The sequence below is a fragment of the Phoxinus phoxinus genome (genome assembly GCF_949152265.1).
Source record: "Phoxinus phoxinus genome assembly, chromosome: 25".
Taxonomy (NCBI): Eukaryota; Metazoa; Chordata; class Actinopteri; order Cypriniformes; family Leuciscidae; genus Phoxinus; species Phoxinus phoxinus.
In genome coordinates, this window is record NC_136900.1 from 21,766,701 (window position 1) to 21,786,859 (window position 20,159).

At 39.3% G+C, this 20,159-nt stretch overlaps 1 protein-coding gene across 2 annotated transcripts; it reads right to left on the minus strand.

Annotated features, from left to right (window-relative positions):
- Nucleotides 1-389: 389 nt before the first annotated feature.
- Nucleotides 390-19,182, minus strand: stoml1 (stomatin (EPB72)-like 1). Of its 2 annotated transcripts, none has more exons than XM_079603589.1 (7): nt 18,814-19,182; nt 18,451-18,557; nt 18,221-18,370; nt 17,932-18,135; nt 17,620-17,848; nt 5,733-5,921; nt 390-872 (listed from the first exon to the last, which is right to left on the minus strand). In XM_079603589.1, exons 1-7 carry the CDS (start codon nt 18,980-18,982, stop codon nt 673-675), a joined length of 1,248 nt encoding a protein of 415 aa, XP_079459715.1. In that variant the 5' UTR covers nt 18,983-19,182; the 3' UTR covers nt 390-672. The 2 variants fall into 2 exon arrangements, with proteins under 2 accessions (XP_079459715.1, XP_079459716.1); XM_079603590.1 differs by having other exon boundaries at nt 392-872; nt 5,733-5,915; nt 18,814-19,158.
- Nucleotides 19,183-20,159: the final 977 nt, after the last annotated feature.

Sequence of the window (20,159 nt, forward strand, 5' to 3'; positions counted from 1 at the left end):
CTCATCATGTTTCAATATGCATTTGGCACAAATGACTTTATTTGAATGCTTCATTGATGACACTGAGCTGTTAGAAAATAAATGTGTTCATTGCTCATCTCTTTGAGGTCTAATCTCCCGTTAGTAGTGTGCAGAAAGAGCATTGAATACTCATTCAACTGAACAAATATATATACACCAAAATGCTATAGTGGAATAACCTTGTTGTAAAGTTTTCTGTATAAACAGTTGCGCAAGGGCACCAAATATATGGGGGTCAAAGGTCGAGAGACAGTCAGCCTTGGACAAGACAACGGATCAGCCTATAAACACAAACTTCAAGGATGTTGCTAAGTGTGTGTGCAATAAGACTCACCAAGAAAATATATTTCTGTAATGTCAAGACAAGTCCGTCATAAATAGATTTTTTTTGAATCAACAGTTTATTGGGTAAAATACATAAATTGAAATGGTTGGGTCACATAATACTCTTACACACTATTATAAATAATTAAACAACACTGACAGACACACCAGGAAGTGAAAGGCTTTGAATGCAATCACAATAAAATGTTTTACAAAATATAATTTAAGCCCTGAAGCTATTTAAACATTCACAGTGTAAACCTTATATTATTTACAAAGGCCTTTGATCAATTGAAATAACTACAAACGGAAGCGTTATAAATGGTGTCATGTTGTCTTGAGGAGTTTGATGAGTGTCTCCAGCTTCATGGCGGTGTTCAGATCTCCCTGTACTCTCAGTCTGCCGCTGCTGTAGGCGGCCAACGGGCGCAGGCCGCCCTGGAACATGGCCAGCAGATCCTGCTCGCTCACGCACAGAGAAACGTCCGGCTCTCTCGGCAGGACGCCCACACCACACGCTCCGCGGCCTGAACACAGACACGGGAAACCGCTGAGGCAGCATTCTGGGGATTTCACTACAGTCTAGAGACCATTCCCAAACGGGGCAGTACATAATCTTTCAAAAAATTCTCTGCATGTAATCATATACAGTGCTATGCATAAGTTTAGACACCTATGCTAAAGTTGACTAAAAAGAGGAATAAAAAATCATCTTTTGGAAATTGATCTTAATGCCTTAATTTAAAAAAATAGGAAAAATCCAACCTTTAAGGACACCAATTTTCTTTGTGAATGAATAATGTATCGTAAATAAATAAATGTTCTTCCTTAAAATACAGGGTGCATAAGTTTGGACACCCCTATGTTAAATTCCCATAGAGGCAGGCAGATTTTTATTTTTAAAGGCCAGTTACTTCATGGATCCAGGATACTCTGCATCCTGATAAAGTTCCCTTGGCCTCTGGAATTAAAATATCCCCACATCATCACATAGCCTTCATTATACCTGGAGATTGGCATGGTTTTATTTCAGTTAGCCTAACAGCTGGTTTGATTTGCATTGAGAGATGATCTTATGGAAAGTAGCCCATGCCAATCTCCAGGTATGGTGAAGGGTGTGTGATGATGTGGGGATATTTTAATTCCAGAGGCCAAGGGAACTTTATCAGGATGCAGAGTATCCTGGATCCATGAAGTAACTGGCCTTTAAAAATACAAATCTGCCGGCCTCTATGGGAATTTAACATAGGGGTGTCCAAACTTATGCACCCTGTATTTTAAGGAAGAACATTTATTTATTTACGATACATTATTCATTCACAAAGAAAATTGGTGTCCTTAAAGGTTGGATTTTTCCTATTTTTTTTTAATTAAGGCATTAAGTTCAATTTCCAAAAGATGATTTTTTATTCCTCTTTTTAGTCAACTTTAGCATGGGTGTCTAAACTTATGCATAGCACTGTACGTTGAATAATAGAGTAGGGCACGAGAGATTTTGGATGATGTTGGTCTTAATTTGGGTGCCGTGTTGGTAATATTGTGGATTAAAGCACTGTAAATAATGCATTTCTTATAGGCATTCACCATTCAATAATCTTACCTGATGCTTCATGTAGTAACACATCTTTATTTTAGCATTATAGTTTTATTAATTGCTTTTATTTTTAGTTTCATGTTTAGTCATTTAAATTTTCGTTACGTGCTTTTATCCTTTTATTAGTTTTTTTTTTAAATACATTTTTTATTTCAGTTGTAATAATTTGTAAAACTTTAACTTCAGTTTAATGACAAGGCAACTTTTCTAATTTTAGTTTAGTTTACGTTTTTCAACTAATATTTCTATTTTACTTGATTTCAGCTTTATTTCAATTTACAGAAATGTTTTTAATACTTTTAGTTCTGATCTCTGACCCCCTCATTTTTAATGACTAATAGCAGAGTCCCAGCAAACACAGAACGTCACCCTAACGTTAGTATTTGGGTCCCGTTTGGTTATTGTGATATGGATCACAAAACCTGGAATTACTTTAACCTTGCGTTTCCCTGAAAACATTTGCTCACCTTAGAAAGTGTGTCAAACAATCAGATCCAAGCATTCAACAGCGCCATAATGTATAATTACTTATAATTAATATTAGATATGTGAGTAAATATAATTTTGGAAAGATTTGACGTCTAATTGAAAATAACATGATGTTAATTGAGAAGAAACAACAGAAGCATGTCATGCTAAAGTGTACAATTCAGTGGTAAGAAATAAATGTACAGATTTTTTATTGTTTATTCATTTTTTTAAATTTATCAATAAATTTCAGATTTGAAAAAACATAGATTGTGTTGATGTCATTCTCTGCATACCCCTTGAATTTTTTTATTTATGATTAAAGAATATGTCAGAATTAACATGATGAACTGAGGGTAGGGGACCGTTAGGGTAACGTAAAGAAAACTTTCCTGGTTAACCAAAAACAAACGTTAAAGCAACACCAAGTAGTTTTTCAACCTTCATAATATATTTACAAGACTCTTGTGATGGTACATCGACTCACAATAGGTTAAATGACACGTCTGCCATAGCCTGACGGGGTCTGTGTCGCCTTCACTGGCACTACGGAGCTTCGGGGTTCGGGTAGTAACCCGAGCACAAACCGAACTACAATATTCGACTGCTTTACGGTATACCTCACTTCCCCCACTTCCTCAAATTCGGACGTGAGAGCCTAACTAGCGTTTCTTTGCCGTCTAGTAGCGTCTGTATGTTGTTGTCACGGCCGAAGCAGCAACTAAACCGAAGGAGGCAGAGGTTTTGTCGGAGGAGACTATAGGAAGAGAAAAAGGGAGAGTGATAAAATCAAAGGCCGGATGAGGATCAATATTGGCCCAGCGTTCGTTCGCTGGCGTGAGCTAAAGGAGGAGGAGGGACCGATGCTGATTGGCCGTCATGCTGTCGGACTAGTAATAGCTACATGATTAGACGGACAAAATCATCTTTTAGGATAACTATCCTAATGACTGCAGGCTGATAGTCATGTTTGTTTATTTATTTATTTTTCTGGTTAAAGTGTCCTCAGACTATAATGCAAATCGATTTTTCAAATTGGCAGATTCATCTATGGTTGCTTGATATTATAATATTGACGACATATGGCTATTACCTACCACACAAACATGTAATTGAATTAGCATATCCATTATGTAAAACAGTAGCCAATAGGCTACTATAGTGACGCTGGCTTGTAAACGTGAGCTACGTGATCTTTTGGCGTTTGAAAAAATAAAACCCATGAAATTATATTCACAAGACATGCTGACATATATGCCACTGTACCTGTGATGAAGACATTTCACACGCAACGCAGGCCGTCTGCCCAAGACGTGAGAACTCCTCCTGCAGAGTTCGGGGGTATCGGTTTGTCAACAAATGCACGTATATCTCCTGGTGTAACCATGACAGATTTTGCGACAGTAGTAGAAGACAATACTGTTTCCCAACTGTAGGGGGACCACGAGAGCAAAAGCTACTTGGTGTTGCTTAAAAAAAAAAAAGAAATGTGTGAACTAAAAATTGTAAGCTGGGGTAACAGAAATAAGCCATAGTAGAAAGGATTTCGGAGATGTTGCAAGCCAGGCCCGAACCCAAATCACCCAAATGAGCTTCATCAATAAGCCATGGCTCCGTCCTGATATTGTTCCTAGGATCATAATACCAATAGCAGGCACTAGGGCTGTGCGATATGACGATATATATCGGATGGACGATATAAAAAGTCTATCGATTCATATTATGCTCTATCGTTCATATCGTGGTGTCGCAAAAAACATTGTTTACGGCAAAACTTTTTTTCATCATTTGGAGGACTGCAATCTTACACGCCGCCATGAGAATGCAGGCAGAAACGTGAATAACATGGCGAGTGAAGGGTGATAGAACCGGGTGTTTCCGAGCAGGACCAGCCAGGACAAACCGAGGAGCTCGTTCCTAAATGAGGGGCTACCTCTGTAGCCTGAACATGATTTGGTAAAATTTCTTTATGTTTAGTTGACTATTATATTGTGATAATGAACATGCTGTTATGTCAAGTTAGCAATGCAAGAACGTGTGCGCGTGCCGTGAAGCGTCTGCGCGATCACAGGAACAGGAATTCGTTACTCCGTAATTTATGGTCATACGTATAGAAGCAAACAATTATTCAAAACTGTAAAGCCGTAAGATACAGAAAACAAGCTCGATTCCCTTTTCTAACATCTCGGTTTCCTTTTTGTGAACTTTGGACCCTGTCGCATGATCCGAAGCTCAGCAAAATGCTTCCTTTCGTTTTGTTAATCTGTAATTATTTAAGGCAAATAGCCTATATTTCGCATATAGGCCTATATATTAGTTTTATATATTTAGCTTTATTCTGTTTTCTCCGTTCACAGAAGCGCTTTAAGTGCGTGATGTGACGTTGTGTGGATCCATGTTCTATCTACACTATCCTGCAATTTTCGCTGGTTTCAAAAAACAAAAAGTTGCATATTACATACCTGCTATTCATTTTCATTTTTTGACAGTTGGTGACATACAGTATGGAAAACTAACGCCAGCGCATTCCCATTGCGACTTATCAATGATGACTGACAGCTGAGCATGGGCATTTCACTCACGTTGGATAGGCTATGCGCGTCAATATCACATTTGCTCAGTCTGTACTATTTGAATTCATGATTGGTTGACTGGCAAATTAAAATAGTTAACAGAACGATAAAATAACGTTGTTAACCGGTTAATGGCCATTTCAAATAAGCGTGTCTGTTCCATAGACAGTATATAAACGGTCTGTTCAGAAAGATTAAATTTAATTTGGTTTCCGTTTCTGGTTATGCTCCTGTCAAAATTTCGTTTGTTTGTTTTCGTTCATTGAACAGGTTCAGAGCCCTGATTTCTGCTACATTTTAAACATCTTCCATTGAATTTTTACATTTGGTATTTTATATAGCAATATTTTATGTTGGGCCTGTAATCATTTGTTTTTGAAAAGTGTTTTAAATTTCGTTCATATTTTATATTTCTACATTCTTTGAGAATATAATATATATATATATATATATTAAAAAAAAAACATTTTTGAGGATATACTTAATATATACTCAATATATATATATCAACTTTTCTTTTATTTGATATATGCTAAAAGTATTTTCCATGTAGTAATTATATATATAAATTATTAATTGATTGAATTTACAGAAAAGGTACTATATCGTGATATATATCGTTATCGGGATATGAGATGACTTATATCGTGATATGAGATTTTGGTCATATCGCCCAGCCCTAGCAGGCACTACACCAGGTGTAGTGTTTGGTTTATATAATGGCGTTCTCTCACACACAGTCCCAGTCTTACCTTGTGTCAGGTCCATATAATAGTTGTTGGTCTGTCCAGAGTCAGTGGTGATCTGAAACTGGTAACAGGCTCCCACCTGATGAACCAGCTCCTCTGACATCACTGATCGGACCACATCCATCAGTCCATCCACACTGCTGACACTCGCCGCGGACACTGAGCGCAGCTCATCTGCGAAGCTCACTGTATCTGGAGGAAACCACAACATTTATTATGATGGCTTGAACATTTCAAATGTACATTTAGTCATACGGCAGATGATTTTATGCAAAGTGAGGAATATAACAAACAATTTATTACAGTCTGTCAGTCTAGCAACAACTCACAACACCTTACCAATAGCCTAGCAACCAGTAAGAACACCTTGGTAACAGTTGTTAAGGAGTCCCCAAAGTGTCTCAAAAAATCCTAGCCATAGCCTAGACACACACGGCTTATACAGGTGAATCTCGAAAAATTAGAATATCGTGCAAAAGTTCATTTATTTCAGTAATTCAACTTAAAAGGTGAAACTAATATATTATATAGACTCATTACATGCAAAGTGAGATATTTCAATATTTCTTTATTTGTTATAATTTTGATGATTATGGCTTACAGCTTATGAAAACCCCAAATTGTGAAAAGGTGACATAATCATCAAAATTATAACAAATAAAGGCTTGAAATATCTTACTTTGCATGTAATGAGTCTATATAATATATTAGTTTAACCTTTTAAGTTGAATTACTGAAATAAATGTACTTTTGCACGATATTCAAATTTTTCGAGTTTTGACGTGAAAAGTATTTAACTACGCAGGGTTTGACATTAAATTTTTTGCTCACCCGCAGCTGTGGCTAGTGGTTTTCCAAAGATACTAGCCAGTCAGAATTTACACTGGCCACAATTTTGACATTGGAACCATGGGGAAAAACTGCCATATAGATATTAAAATATTATCTCGTAATTTGGCAGCGGGTATATTAGTTGCTGTCACTTTAAGACCTGACGCACAGAGCCATTATTCTGTTACACGTGCGTTTTATTTCTCAACTGTTTACATTCACTTAAAAAATACAGCAACTGACTGTGTTTAAGTGAATACTCGCCAAGACCGGCATTTTGACATTATTTTATGTGTATTTGATTGTTTAAGCTCAAAAAGCAGCAAAAACAACTTAGTACTGAGAGGCGGCTTTATGTGCGCGCACTTTTGATGCGAGTACAAAATAAGTACATTTATGTGCAATACGCGCAATCCCACAGCGAAGTTCAAACCCAGTAATATTCATCCAGAGCAAATGAAACGAGTGAGTGAGTGGAGGCGGGTTTTTGTGTAACTGTTGGACAGATGAGGGAGAGATATGGAAGTAAAATAATGACAAATGTTTTTGAAATAAAAAAGCCTGTTGAATTGCACTACTTGAAAAAAATATGCATTGCATTAACCATGCTTGTATTTTAATGCATTGTATTTTTAGGCCTCGCATTTTTTATGGGCTGAAATTCAACATGGTTGTATATTTAAGCTGTGAATATTACAATTCAAAACATTTCAAACACATTTTCATTCATAAAAATTCAATAATCCATTTTCACCTTTCATATTTCACTTCCAAAATATTCAAACTGTTAAAAAATACAACCTATAATATTCAACGGGCAATTTTCGGTCTTATTTTGCTTTACAAATTCGCTTCCACAAATTCAGTGGTTCAAATTCGACAGTAAATTCAACAGTGACCTCCAGGAACTGCAGGAAAAGCAGTAGATTACCGAGCATAATCTCCATCTGCTGTTAATCAAGCTCACCAGCAGGGGGTGCAAGCGTGTGTTGTTGACGAAGACCAGAGCAACAGTTAGAGCAAGCCATTCATTCATAAAACTGATTTTTAGAAATGTAAGTGTATTTGTGATTATTATGAGGGCTGTTTTCATGTTTAATTCAGTGTCTTCACGGTCCCTGTGTAGCCTACATCTTTCTCTACCGTGAACAAGATTACAATGTTATTCCCCCGATGCTGATGTACAGAACATATGTTACATTTGAGGTAGACATATATTTCTCTTGGTTGTTTTGCCTTAACTTTATATCGCGACGATGTGCTGCAGTACTGGGGTTTCCCTCAATAATTCAGGATTGCTGGACATATAAAACGCTTAACTTATCCTAATGGACTATTGATATAAAAGACCAAACTCGCACTTTATTGAGAAGGCTGTACTATATGGCTACAGGCAAGCAGACTCAGAATATGAACTTAACACGCAAAGTTTCACGCGTTTCCCGGTCATACTGGTTATAAAGTTGGCATCTATGGTTGGCATGACATTCGCACATTTAGGGGCCGTCTCTAAAGTTACATACGACATTGGTATACACGTTTCTAACTTCAATAGCATTGGAAGAGAATGACTTGCAGTCATAAAAACAACTGTAAGTGTTCATGTAGGTGTCAGGCATGATGCACACCTTTTAATTTTTTTATATTTATTCATATAAATAGAAGTTTGCTATTGAAGTTAGAAACGTGTATACCAATGTCGTATGTAACTTTAGAGACGGTCCCTAAATGTGCGAATGTCCAACGTCAAGCCAACTTTATAGCCATTGGCCAGTAAGTTATGTAACTGGGAAACGCTTAGCGTGAAACTTGCTTGCGCGTTAAGTTCATATTCTGAGTCTGCTTGCCTGTAGCCATAGTACAGCCTTGTCAATAAGGTGCGAGTTTGGTCTTTTATATCACTGTATTAGTCCATTAGTATACGTTAAGCGTTTTATATGTCCAGCAATCCTGAATTATTGAGGGAAACCCCAGTACTGCAGCACATCGTCGCGATATAAAGTTAAGGCAAAACAACCAAGAGAAATATATGTCTACCTCAAATGTAACATTTGTTCTGTACATCAGCATCGGGGGAATAACATTGTAATCTTGTTCACGGTAGAGAAAGATGTAGGCTACACAGGGACCGTGAAGACACTGAATTAAACATGAAAACAGCCCTCATAATAATCACAAATACACTTACATTTCTAAAAATCAGTTTTATGAATGAATGGCTTGCTCTAACTGTTGCTCTGGTCTTCGTCAACAACACACGCTTGCGCCCCCTGCTGGTGAGCTTGATTAACAGCAGATGGAGATTATGCTCGGTAATCTACTGCTTTTCCTGCAGTTCCTGGAGGTCACTGTTGAATTTACTGTCGAATTTGAACCACTGAATTTGTGGAAGCGAATTTGTAAAGCGAAATAAAGTGGTCCGAAAATTGCCCGTTGAATATTATAGGTTGTATTTTTAAACAGTTTGAATATTTTGGAAGTGAAATATGAAAGGTGAAAATGGATTATTGAATTTTTATGAATGAAAATGTGTTTGAAATGTTTTGAATTGTAATATTCACAGCTTAAATATACAACCATGTTGAATTTCAGCCCATAAAAATGCAAGGCCTAAAAATACAATGCATTAAAATACAAGCATGGTTAATGCAATGCATATTTTTTTCAAGTAGTGCAATTCAACAGGCTTTTTTATTTCAAAAACATTTGTCATTATTTTACTTCCATAGAGAGAGAAAGAGTAGCTGGTCTCGTGTATCTATTCTGCAGAAAATGAGTGTTGAAAGCCTCTTAGATATTTCAGTATTGATCGAAAAATCTATATTTTTGACAACACTACTCTTCTGTCCTCACTATGTGTATTGATACATAGCTATGCAGCGAGCTTAACACTCCTCCAAAAAGTACCCAAGACAGAGTTGACTTGAATTTAATTTAATGGAAGTGGTGTAAAACTGCAAAAAACAACAATAGAAATACATTAACTTTACAAGACACTTTGAGCATAAACATCTTCTAAAACATGCCTTCTAAACATAGATAGCATAGCATACATAATAGCATAGACAATATTCATAGTTAAATGTGTACACACATCCAACATATTCAAATACAACACTACGTTATATGACAAAGCACCAAATAACTTTCATGACATTAATTTTAGAAAACACTTACAGACAATGCCTTTCCAAGGGTAAAACATGAATGGAGATGGAATTCATCCGTGTGCTCTCTCAAATGCCTGATAACAAAATGGCTGAATAGCACATGCTCTACTTAAATAGAGGCACCTTGCCTCTAGGGGTCGCTAAATTTTAAACTGCAGCAGGGAACAGCATACTCCCCACCTGGCATCTTTAAGATGCCAAACCATACAAGCAAATAAACCTTTAGTGTCCATTCTATAGAACTAACCACAGAGTCCTTTACCGTCCTTACTCAAGAGAATAATAATTTCAGAGATCGGTCGCAAAAACAGCTTAGAGCCACCTTCTCTGACAATTTTCACTTCGACCTTCCTTACTTTCCCGTCATCACTTGGAAAGGTTTGAGTGATTAAACCAATAGGCCAGTCGTGTCTTTTGGATTGAATATCCTTTAGCAGGACAAGATCTCCTTCTTTCACATTTGTTTTCTCATCCGTCCACTTTTGTCTCTTCTGGAGACCACAGATATACTCGCTTCTCCACCTTTTCCAGAATCCGTTGGCCAGATGCTGGACTTGTCTCCACTGCCGTTTATAGAGATTACTATCGTCAAACTGCCCTGGTGGTACAGAATGTGCTCCAATCTTTTGCGTAAGGAGCATAGCAGGGGTAAGAATGAGAGGTTGTTCTGGATCGGAGGACACAGAAGTCAATGGTCTTGAATTTACGATGGCTGTAACTTCGGCCATAAAAGTTGTTAAAACTTCATGTGACAGTCCAGCAGATCCAAGTTTGAGAAGCATGGCATCAAGAATACGACGAGACACTCCAATCATTCTCTCCCAACTACCTCCCATGTGTGAGGAATGTGGCGGATTGAACAACCAAGTACAACCTTGCTCTGAGAGGTAGCTTTCTACAGGTTTGTTGGCATGCATAGAACCAACCTGTAGTTCTTTGCTGGCCCCTATGAAGTTTGTTCCACAATCAGACCTCAGTTGCTTCACAGGTCCTCTGATTGCAAAGAATCGTCTAAGGGCATTGATAAAACTAGATGTATCAAGTGACTCAATGATTTCAATGTGAATAGCTCGTGTACTCATACATGTGAAGATGACTGCCCAGCGCTTGCTATTACTCTGTCCTCCACGTGTTCTTCTGGCAGTGACAGACCATGGACCGAACACATCTAGACCTACATAAGTAAACGGAGGATCGGTGCTCAAGCGATCAACTGGTAGGTCTGCCATCTTCTGCTCTTCAGACCTACCCCGTAACTTACGACATGTTACACAGCTGTGTATTAGACTGCTGATACGTCTCTTACCGGCAACGATCCAGAATCCAGCTGCTCTGACAGCTCCTTCAGTGAAATGGCGGCCTTGGTGGCAAACTCTTTCATGGTAATATCTAATAAGTAGAGAAGCAACATGGTGTTTACCTGGAATTATAATTGGATGAGCCTCATTTGATGGAATTTGTGCTTTCGACAATCTTCCTCCAACTCGAAGTATTCCTTGAGCATCAACAAATGGACACAGTTTGACAAGGGGACTTCGTTTATTAACAGATTTTCCCTTTCTGATGCTCTGCATTTCCTCTGGATAGGTCTCAATTTGAACAGCAAGAATGATTTTAGTCTTTGCTTCATCCAGTTGGACTGCACTCAAAGGTTCCTTACACATATGCCAGCCATGGCAGGAATCCTGATTGACTTCTTTTGAGAAGGAATGAGCTATATGTGAGAGTCGTGCTACAGCTCTTGAAGCTGACGTCCAGCTTGAAAACCTTTCAAAACGTGCACTTCCAAGGCATGAAGAAAGTTTGGTTATACATGTCATTACCTCAGGTCGCAGTTCTGCATCAGATTCAGGATGGATGAGGTCAAAGGCTTCCACAGCTGGTTGGCAGGTTTGCGACAGGAATTTTGGCCCAGTAAGCCATGCAGAGACAGTAAGCTGATTTGCTGAAACGGCTCTTGTCCCACAGTCGGCTGGGTTGAGATCAGTTTGAACATGGTGCCACTGATGTTTCTGAGTTGAACGTCTAATCCGTTGCACTCGGTTATTAACATATACAAAGAAGCGTTTTGATTCATTGAATATGTAACCAAGAACCACCTTGCTGTCGGTATAGAATTTCATGTTCTTCAGCTCCAGGTCCAGCTCTTCCGAGATTACTTCTGCTATTTCCACTGCGAGAACGGCAGCGCATAATTCAAGTCTGGGAATGGTTAGGTCAGGTTTTGGCGCCAGTTTTGTTTTACCGAAAATGAATCCAACTTCAGTCTGTCCATGAGCATCTGTAACCTTTACATAGCCAACAGCGGCAATGGCTTTAGTTGACGCATCACAGAATATATAGACTTCTCTTTCCTGAGCTTGTGAATAAGGAATTGATGTGTATATTCTTGGAATCTTCACCTCTTTCAGATGTTGTAGAGAAGTACACCATTTCCGCCATTCCTCGAACTTGTGATCAGGGAGAGGTGCATCCCAATCGCAGATGTCGCTGGTCAGATCTCTTAGAATTGTTCGACCTTGAACACTCACAGGAGCAGCAAACCCAAGCGGGTCGAACAGGCTATTTATAGCAGATAACACCCCACGTCGAGTATATGGCTTTTCAGAATCAACCACTTGAAAAGTGAGTGTGTCTGCAACAAGGTCCCATTTTAGGCCTAGACTTCTCTGCACAGTGTAAAGGTCTTGGCCAACATCAAGGTCCTGTAAGCCCTTGGCAAGATCGGCAGCAGGGAAGGTTTTCATTACCTCCAGTTTATTGGATGCAATTTTATGCAACTTAAGATTGGATTGGGCTAACATCTCTTGAGCTGATTTCAGCACGCTGACCGCTTCCTCCACCATGGGGAATGATTTGAGGCCATCATCGACATAAAAGTGTCTTTCTACAAACTTTCTCACCTCTTTTCCAAACTCTCTTTCCCCCTCCATGGCTGTCCTTTTCAGACCATAAATGGCCACGGCAGGTGAGGGGCAGTTACCAAACACATGAACTCTCATGCGATACTCCATGATCTCACCGTCAAGTTGGTGGTTATGGAACCACAAGAAACGGAGGTAGTTGCGATGGTCCTCTTTCACAAGGAAACTATGAAACATCTGCTTGATGTCTGTCATCACCGCAACTGGCTCAGTTCTGAAGCGCATGAGGACTCCAAGCAAGCTATTATTAAGGTCTGGACCTCGAAGGAGAACATCATTCAACGACACGCCATTGAACCGTGCACTTGAATCGAACACAATTCTAATTTGCCCAGGTTTTTGAGGGTGGTAGACTCCAAAACTTGGTAAGTACCAACATTCCTTGTCTCTGTCGATGGGAGGTGCTACTTCAGCATGATTGTTTTCAAAAATCTTTTCCATAAAATCTATAAAATGATTCTTCATCTCAGTGTTCTTCTTCAGAGTGCGACTGAGTGACAGGAGTCGATTCAAAGCATGCTGTCTGTTGTTGGGTAAACGTTGTCTTGGTGTGCGAAATGGCAGAGGAGCTACCCAACTATTTGCACCATCTTTACAGAATTCCTGATTCATGATCTCTAAGAAGAGTTCATCCTCAAATGAAGCAGCAAGCCTATAGTCATTGTCTGCCTGACTGAAAATCAATTTGCCCACATCGGTGCGTGTTGATCTGACAGGTGGCTTGTTTTGTTCACCTGACAACCGTACTTTCATATAGATGCTGTTCTCACATGGTGTCAGGTAACTGGGACGTCCGTTCCAGAGGAGGTTAGTTTTATAAGAACAAACAGTGGGTCTATGAACACCATTAAGACAAACGTTACCAATTATAACCCATCCTAAGTCCAAACGTTGAGCAAAGGGTTCATTGTGATAACCATTGCACTGACCTCGTACCTTATGCACACGAATGATATCTCTGCCAAGCAACAAGAGAATCTCTGCATCATGGTCAAGGGGCGACATCTTGTCAGCTACAGCTTTAAGATGGGTATAACTGCGTGCAGCTTCTGGAGTTGGTATTTCATCCCTGTTGTTAGGAATTAAGTCACATTCGGTGAGAGTTGGCAGTGATAAGCGGACTTCTCCATCTACCGACTCTACAATGAAACCGCTTGCTCTCCTCCCTGCAGCATCTGCCGTTCCAGAACAAGTCTTAAGCGTATATGGACAAGCAGCGCCTTGGATTTTAAAAACATCAAAGAAAGCTGATCTAGCCAGCGACACATTACTCTGGTCATCCAATAGCACATACATTCTTACTTTCTTTTCGGGATGACCCTTTGGAAAGACATTTACAAGACAGATTTTAGAGCAGGATTTACCATTGAGTCCTCCTCCGCACACTTCAGTACACATGGAGGTAGTGGCAGCTGCTGCACTTTCACTTTGGTCCCCATCATGATCATCCATTGGCGTAGAAGAATCTTCCATAATCCAAGGTGCTGGTCCTGCATGAAGAGCTGAGATATGTCGATCACTATTACATTCTTCACAATGCACTACAGCTCTACACTCCTTTGCTTGATGGACTCTTGAAGAACAACATCTAAAGCATATAAAATGCTGTGACAAAAAACGCTTTCGTTCTACTAGGGGTTTACTTCTGAAAGCTCTACACTTTTTTAGAGAATGAGGGCTTTTGTGAAGAGGGCATTGTTTATCTGGATCCTCATTTAAGTGCTCTTGAGAGAATCTTCCAGAGTTTTCTACCTCTGTTCTGTTCACTGAGAAGGAGGCCTTCGGTTTCCATGCTTTGGTGAGATGTTGCTTCTCAACTGTTAAAGGGCCAGTGCTCGGAGTGTAGAGGAAAAAACTGGGATCGTTCCGCATCTCTGCCTGTTGAGAGACCCAGTCGACAAAAAACGAAAAAGGAGGATATGAAACACAATACTCCCTTTTGTAGTGAGACCCCTTACTCATCCATTGCTCTTGAATGCTGTGAGGTAATTTCTCTAAAATTGGATTTATTCCTCTTGCTGTGTCAAGAAAGTTAAGCCCAGGGAGATAACCTTCTTTCTTTGCTGCTAATATTTCAAAAAGTAAGTCACTAAGCTCTTGCAGCTTCTTGTTGTCTTTGATTGAAAGTTTGGGGAAGTCGTGAAGTCTGGAGAACAGGAAAGCTTCAATGGCTTCAGGAGAACCATAACTTCTGTCAAGCCTCTGCCAGACCATATCCAGGCCCGCAGCTGGATTATTTACATGAACAGCTCGGATACGTTTGACATGCTGTAGTGACTCCCCACCAATCCACTTGATTATGAGATCTAACTCTTCACTAGGTTTGAGATTCAGCCCCTCTACTGCGTTGTTGAAGCTGGATTTCCATGACAGATAACTGGCAGGTTGATCGTCAAACACTTTAAGTCCCGTAGTAATAAGATCTCTACGTGTTAAATAAGCAGCCAGTTCTGACACATCTGTGGAATTAACTTTTCCTGTGCTTGGAGGCTGACTAACAAAGTCGGCATGGTGCTGTGAGTAATGGTTGGGGCTATACACACCTGCAGGTTGATGATGATTCTCGTTTACAGGAGCAAAGTGATTTCGGACATATTCTCCTGTACGTTCGATGGACTGGTGGATAAATGAAGCATGACCTTCTCCCTTTTCAGATTCACCCCTTTCTGATTTAACAAGTGCCTCGAACACTTCAGCTTCTGCTGAGGCAGCCTCAGCCTCACACTCTTCCTTCAGAGCATTTAACGTAGCTTCAATGCGTGCTTTCTCAACTTGCATCTCGATCTCTCGTTTTGCGAAAGCTGCTCTTTTACGTGCTCCTTCTGCTTTGGCACGGGCTTGTGCAGCCGCTATGCTGCTTGTAGACTTGCTTGATCTTCGTGAAGAGGATGACGAAGATGATGCAGCACATTCTGACCTAACCTCTAGGTCTTCTGGATCGACACTTATGGAATTGGCATTCGACATTTTTGTTGATAGAAGACGATGTATCTCCAGTTCACATTAAATCCTGAAGTATGGTGTCTTTTTACTCTTCTGTCCTCACTATGTGTATTGATACATAGCTATGCAGCGAGCTTAACACTCCTCCAAAAAGTACCCAAGACAGAGTTGACTTGAATTTAATTTAATGGAAGTGGTGTAAAACTGCAAAAAACAACAATAGAAATTAGAGGTCGACCGATTCATCGGTTTTGCCGATTAATCGGCACCGATTGTTGACTGGTGGAACTATCGTTATCGGCAAAAATATATACCGATAGTTTTTCCTGGTTGCGTCCATTGCTGGAGCGGCTGAGAAGCGCACGCTGTCATTCATTACACACTGTAGAGCTGAGAAGGGTCTGCTGGCATGATGCAGTACAAGAGCGGCCTCTAGAGGTGTAATAAAAACTCGTGCCTCGTGTTGTTTATTTCGACACGTGATTCTGCGTGCTGCACTGAGAGCACATGCTGCGTGGAGAGCGCTGACATCAGATGCGCGTTTAAAGCACCGACAGCTCAAATGTATGTATACAGTACATTTTGTCATATCATTATAAAGTGATTAATTTGTTGACTAAATGCTGCATTAGTAGAGAAAGAACAGCACAACAGTATGTTTTGTTTGCCTTCGAGGCTGAGAGGACGCTAACATTAGTAGTACCTCAAGCGGTTAAAACACTGACAAACATAAACGTAAGTCCGACCCGAATGTTTAATGTCACAATTGTTACCTCTATTTGCATTAGTTCATATCCAGCTGGTCACTTTTATGCATTAAATATGCAGAGAAGTTGCATATTTAAAGCTAGAGACGTAAGCAAACTGATATGTTCATACAGCTGACAGAAACATAAACGAATCAGAAAAGCATTCGATTTCGGTTATATATTTTTTTCATCTTCACTTTAATACAAATTTTGTTACGTTTTTATTACTTAAGTTGGCTTGAAAAGAACAGTTAAATAGTTACATTTGAATGTAACTGGTTTTATTTGTTATTTAGAGTATTACTTTTTGTTTCAGTTTGAATGAATGTCTTTTATTGACTTAAATATTTATTCACATTTATATATTTATTTCATTTAGCATGTTTTCATGGTTCAATACAGTTTTTTTTTTTTATAATAAAGTTCAGCACTGTTTTACTTGGAGTGTTATGTTTGTTTTTATCCAGTATCAATTTTAAAAACTATCGGTTCATTAATCGGTTATCGGCAAGTATGGCCCAACCTAGCTATCGTTATCGGTAAAATCCACTATCGGTCGACCTCTAATAGAAATACATTAACTTTACAAGACACTTTGAGCATAAACATCTTCTAAAACATGCCTTCTAAACATAGATAGCATAGCATACATAATAGCATAGACAATATTCATAGTTAAATGTGTACACACATCCAACATATTCAAATACAACACTACGTTATATGACAAAGCACCAAATAACTTTCATGACATTAATTTTAGAAAACACTTACAGACAATGCCTTTCCAAGGGTAAAACATGAATGGAGATGGAATTCATCCGTGTGCTCTCTCAAATGCCTGATAACAAAATGGCTGAATAGCACATGCTCTACTTAAATAGAGGCACCTTGCCTCTAGGGGTCGCTAAATTTTAAACTGCAGCAGGGAACAGCATAACTACATTGCACTTAGGTTATTATTTCAGATGCCTTCTTAAAAGACTACAATTGAAAAATGTATTTTATACAATTCAACCCGCCAAAGTGTCTCGTATGAGTGACCGCGTTGCACGGCACCGCTGAGTGTTAATGTCAAGCTCTGTACACAAGACAATAACCTGACCTTCAGCGTCTTCAAAATAACTTTTAAAAATTCAGACAAGACTTTGTCAAGCCAAGATTCAAAGTTAGTCTTGACGTTTCTAACTTCGGAATCCAACCATATCCTTTATTCAGATCTTTTTTTAATCGCTTTGTATTTTCCTGAATATGTGGAGGGCTCTAACATCACCTTGACTGCATTGAGACGCAGCCGTCTGGCTCTGGCTCTGGCTCTGGCTCAGGAAGTGCATTGCGAGCTGCTGTATGGGTCCGGTGAGACCTTCCAGCCCCGGGACGGAGGGGGGCATAATTAAGGTCCCCGAGTGACCCCCGTCTGGTTCCCGGAGCACCCCCTCCAGGATCAGCTCCACACGGTCCACCTCCAGCCCCCATGGCTTCGTCATCTCATTCATGTCCATCTGCATCACACGAGCAAAAAAGATTAATCTTGAAAAAAATAAAATATCACGGAATTCAGAAAACAAAATGTAATATTTCTCACCCCGAGATGTTCCCCTAGTTTGATTCTCTCTGTCTGTATCTCCCTCAGGGTCTTTTTGCTCAAGTTCTGCATCATGGCGTTGTGTGCAGTGAGACGGGTGGAGGCGTTCAGATCCTGCACGGCCACCACTGACATCACCGGACTCCAGATCCGGAACTGGATATCCGCTCCAACTGACGCCAGGCCACCGTCTTTGGTGGTTACCTTTTGGCAGAAACATTTTTGGGAATGTCAAAATACTTTGTATACAAAGATGAGTTTTTAAAAAGGTACTGTTATTTCATTGCACCTTGCATGGTGGGACGTTAAAGGCTCTGGTCCGCAGGTCAACTTTCTGCCACTGATCAATCAAGGGCAGAACCAGAACCACTCCCGGACCTTTAGGAGGACGGATCCGACCCAGACGAAAAACAACTATCCTCTCATAGTTCGGTACAACCTAAAAAATAATACTGTACATTTAATAAGTGCTTAATAAAGACTAAAACTTTCATAATAATGCGCTTAGATAGAACTGACCTTTAGGACAAACCATCCCGATATGGGAAAAGTTACGAAAGTAACTAGGAAAACCAGGAACGTAACAATCAGGTTGCAAATCCAGGACAACAATCCTTGAGATTTATCTGAAATAAGAATTTTGAAATATATATAATTATCATTAGTGCTGTCAAATCGATTATTAATGATTAATCACATTTAACATAAGTTTGTGTGTGTGTGTGTTAGATGAGATTAATCGTTATATCGATATAAGTTATAATATACATACATACATTATATATATATATGTGTGTGTGTGTGTGTGTACCGTTATGCAGTGTTGCTATCCAAATAATGTTGACTATTTGCACCGTGAAAACTATAACGTAGAGTGAATACCTGTGAAGTCGTTTTGAGATACTTTAGGGACATAATCAAATGAATGTCCTCTCTGGTCATGATTGTGAGTGAATTCAGCATGAGATGAAAACAATCCAGGAGTGTCACTGTACAATTGATCTCTCTGCGACAGACTCTGATACTCATAACCCGAAGACTTCCCGAACATTATCGTGCCGTGTCAGAGTAGATCTCGCTCCCTCCGTGATGACTACGACTGTTTATTATTGTTAAAAAAAAATGTTTAAGCTCAGTGTATGGATGGACAGTCAAAACAAGAAGCACTTCCGCGTTTGCGACGTCTAACATGATGTCATGCTGAGGGGCAATGCAACAACGCCCTCTATAGTAACGGGAGTGATATGCATCATGTTTGGAAAGGTATGATCTATTTTTATTATTCGTATGGAAAATGTAATTATTTTCTATATCAATTATAGTGTATCCCCATTTTTTCTAACGAGCCTGCGTGTAAGATTATGGAAGTTTGACTGAATGAGCTGAAAAAAATCCCTTCACGTTCTCATATTCAGAGACTTCAAGAGAAAGTTTGGTATTTTAATGAGACGTGGTATTAGATTACAAGAATTATGGAAATAGATGTTTTCAGTCGCGGCATTCTTTTCCTGCTGATAATTTTTTTGTGAATGCTTTTTGGCAGATTGATTACCATTTGTATTTAACCACAGTTTTACTACAAATAGCCTACCATGTTAATGGTTAGCCTATTCGTGGTCTGTGGTTGGTAGCCTACTAATTTGTTACTGTAATGCTTTTACACTTTTAAGTGTCCTTTTAATGTTCGAGGGTCGAATATCATCACATTGTACCCAGTTTTTGAAAATGCTTAATATTGCGTTATAGAGTGAACCTTTTTGCTGATTGTAAGCATCTATAGGGCTACTATTAATAAATCTAACTCTACCACGTCAGTTGGATCCTATTCCAACGTACTTGGTTAAAACCTGCTTTCCTTCCTTCATATCTTCTTTATGTAATGATAACATACACTCTTCACTTATTTCTGGTAGGCCTACTGTTCCGTCTCAATTGAAAACTGCTGTGATATAGGCTATACTAAAGAAACCAGGGGCTGATTCAAGTAACTTCGATTATTTTCGCCCCATTTCAAATATCCTGTTTCTTTCTAAAATATTGGAAAGGTTTGTTGCAGCCCAAGTCCAGAATCATCTTTCTCATGATGGTCTGTGCAAGCAATTTCAATCTGGGTTTCGTCCTTATCATAGTGTTGAGGCCGCACTTGTTAAGATCTCTAATGACTTATTGCTAGCTGCTGACTCTGGACTTTTATCTATACTAATTATGCTCAATTTAGTGCAGCATTT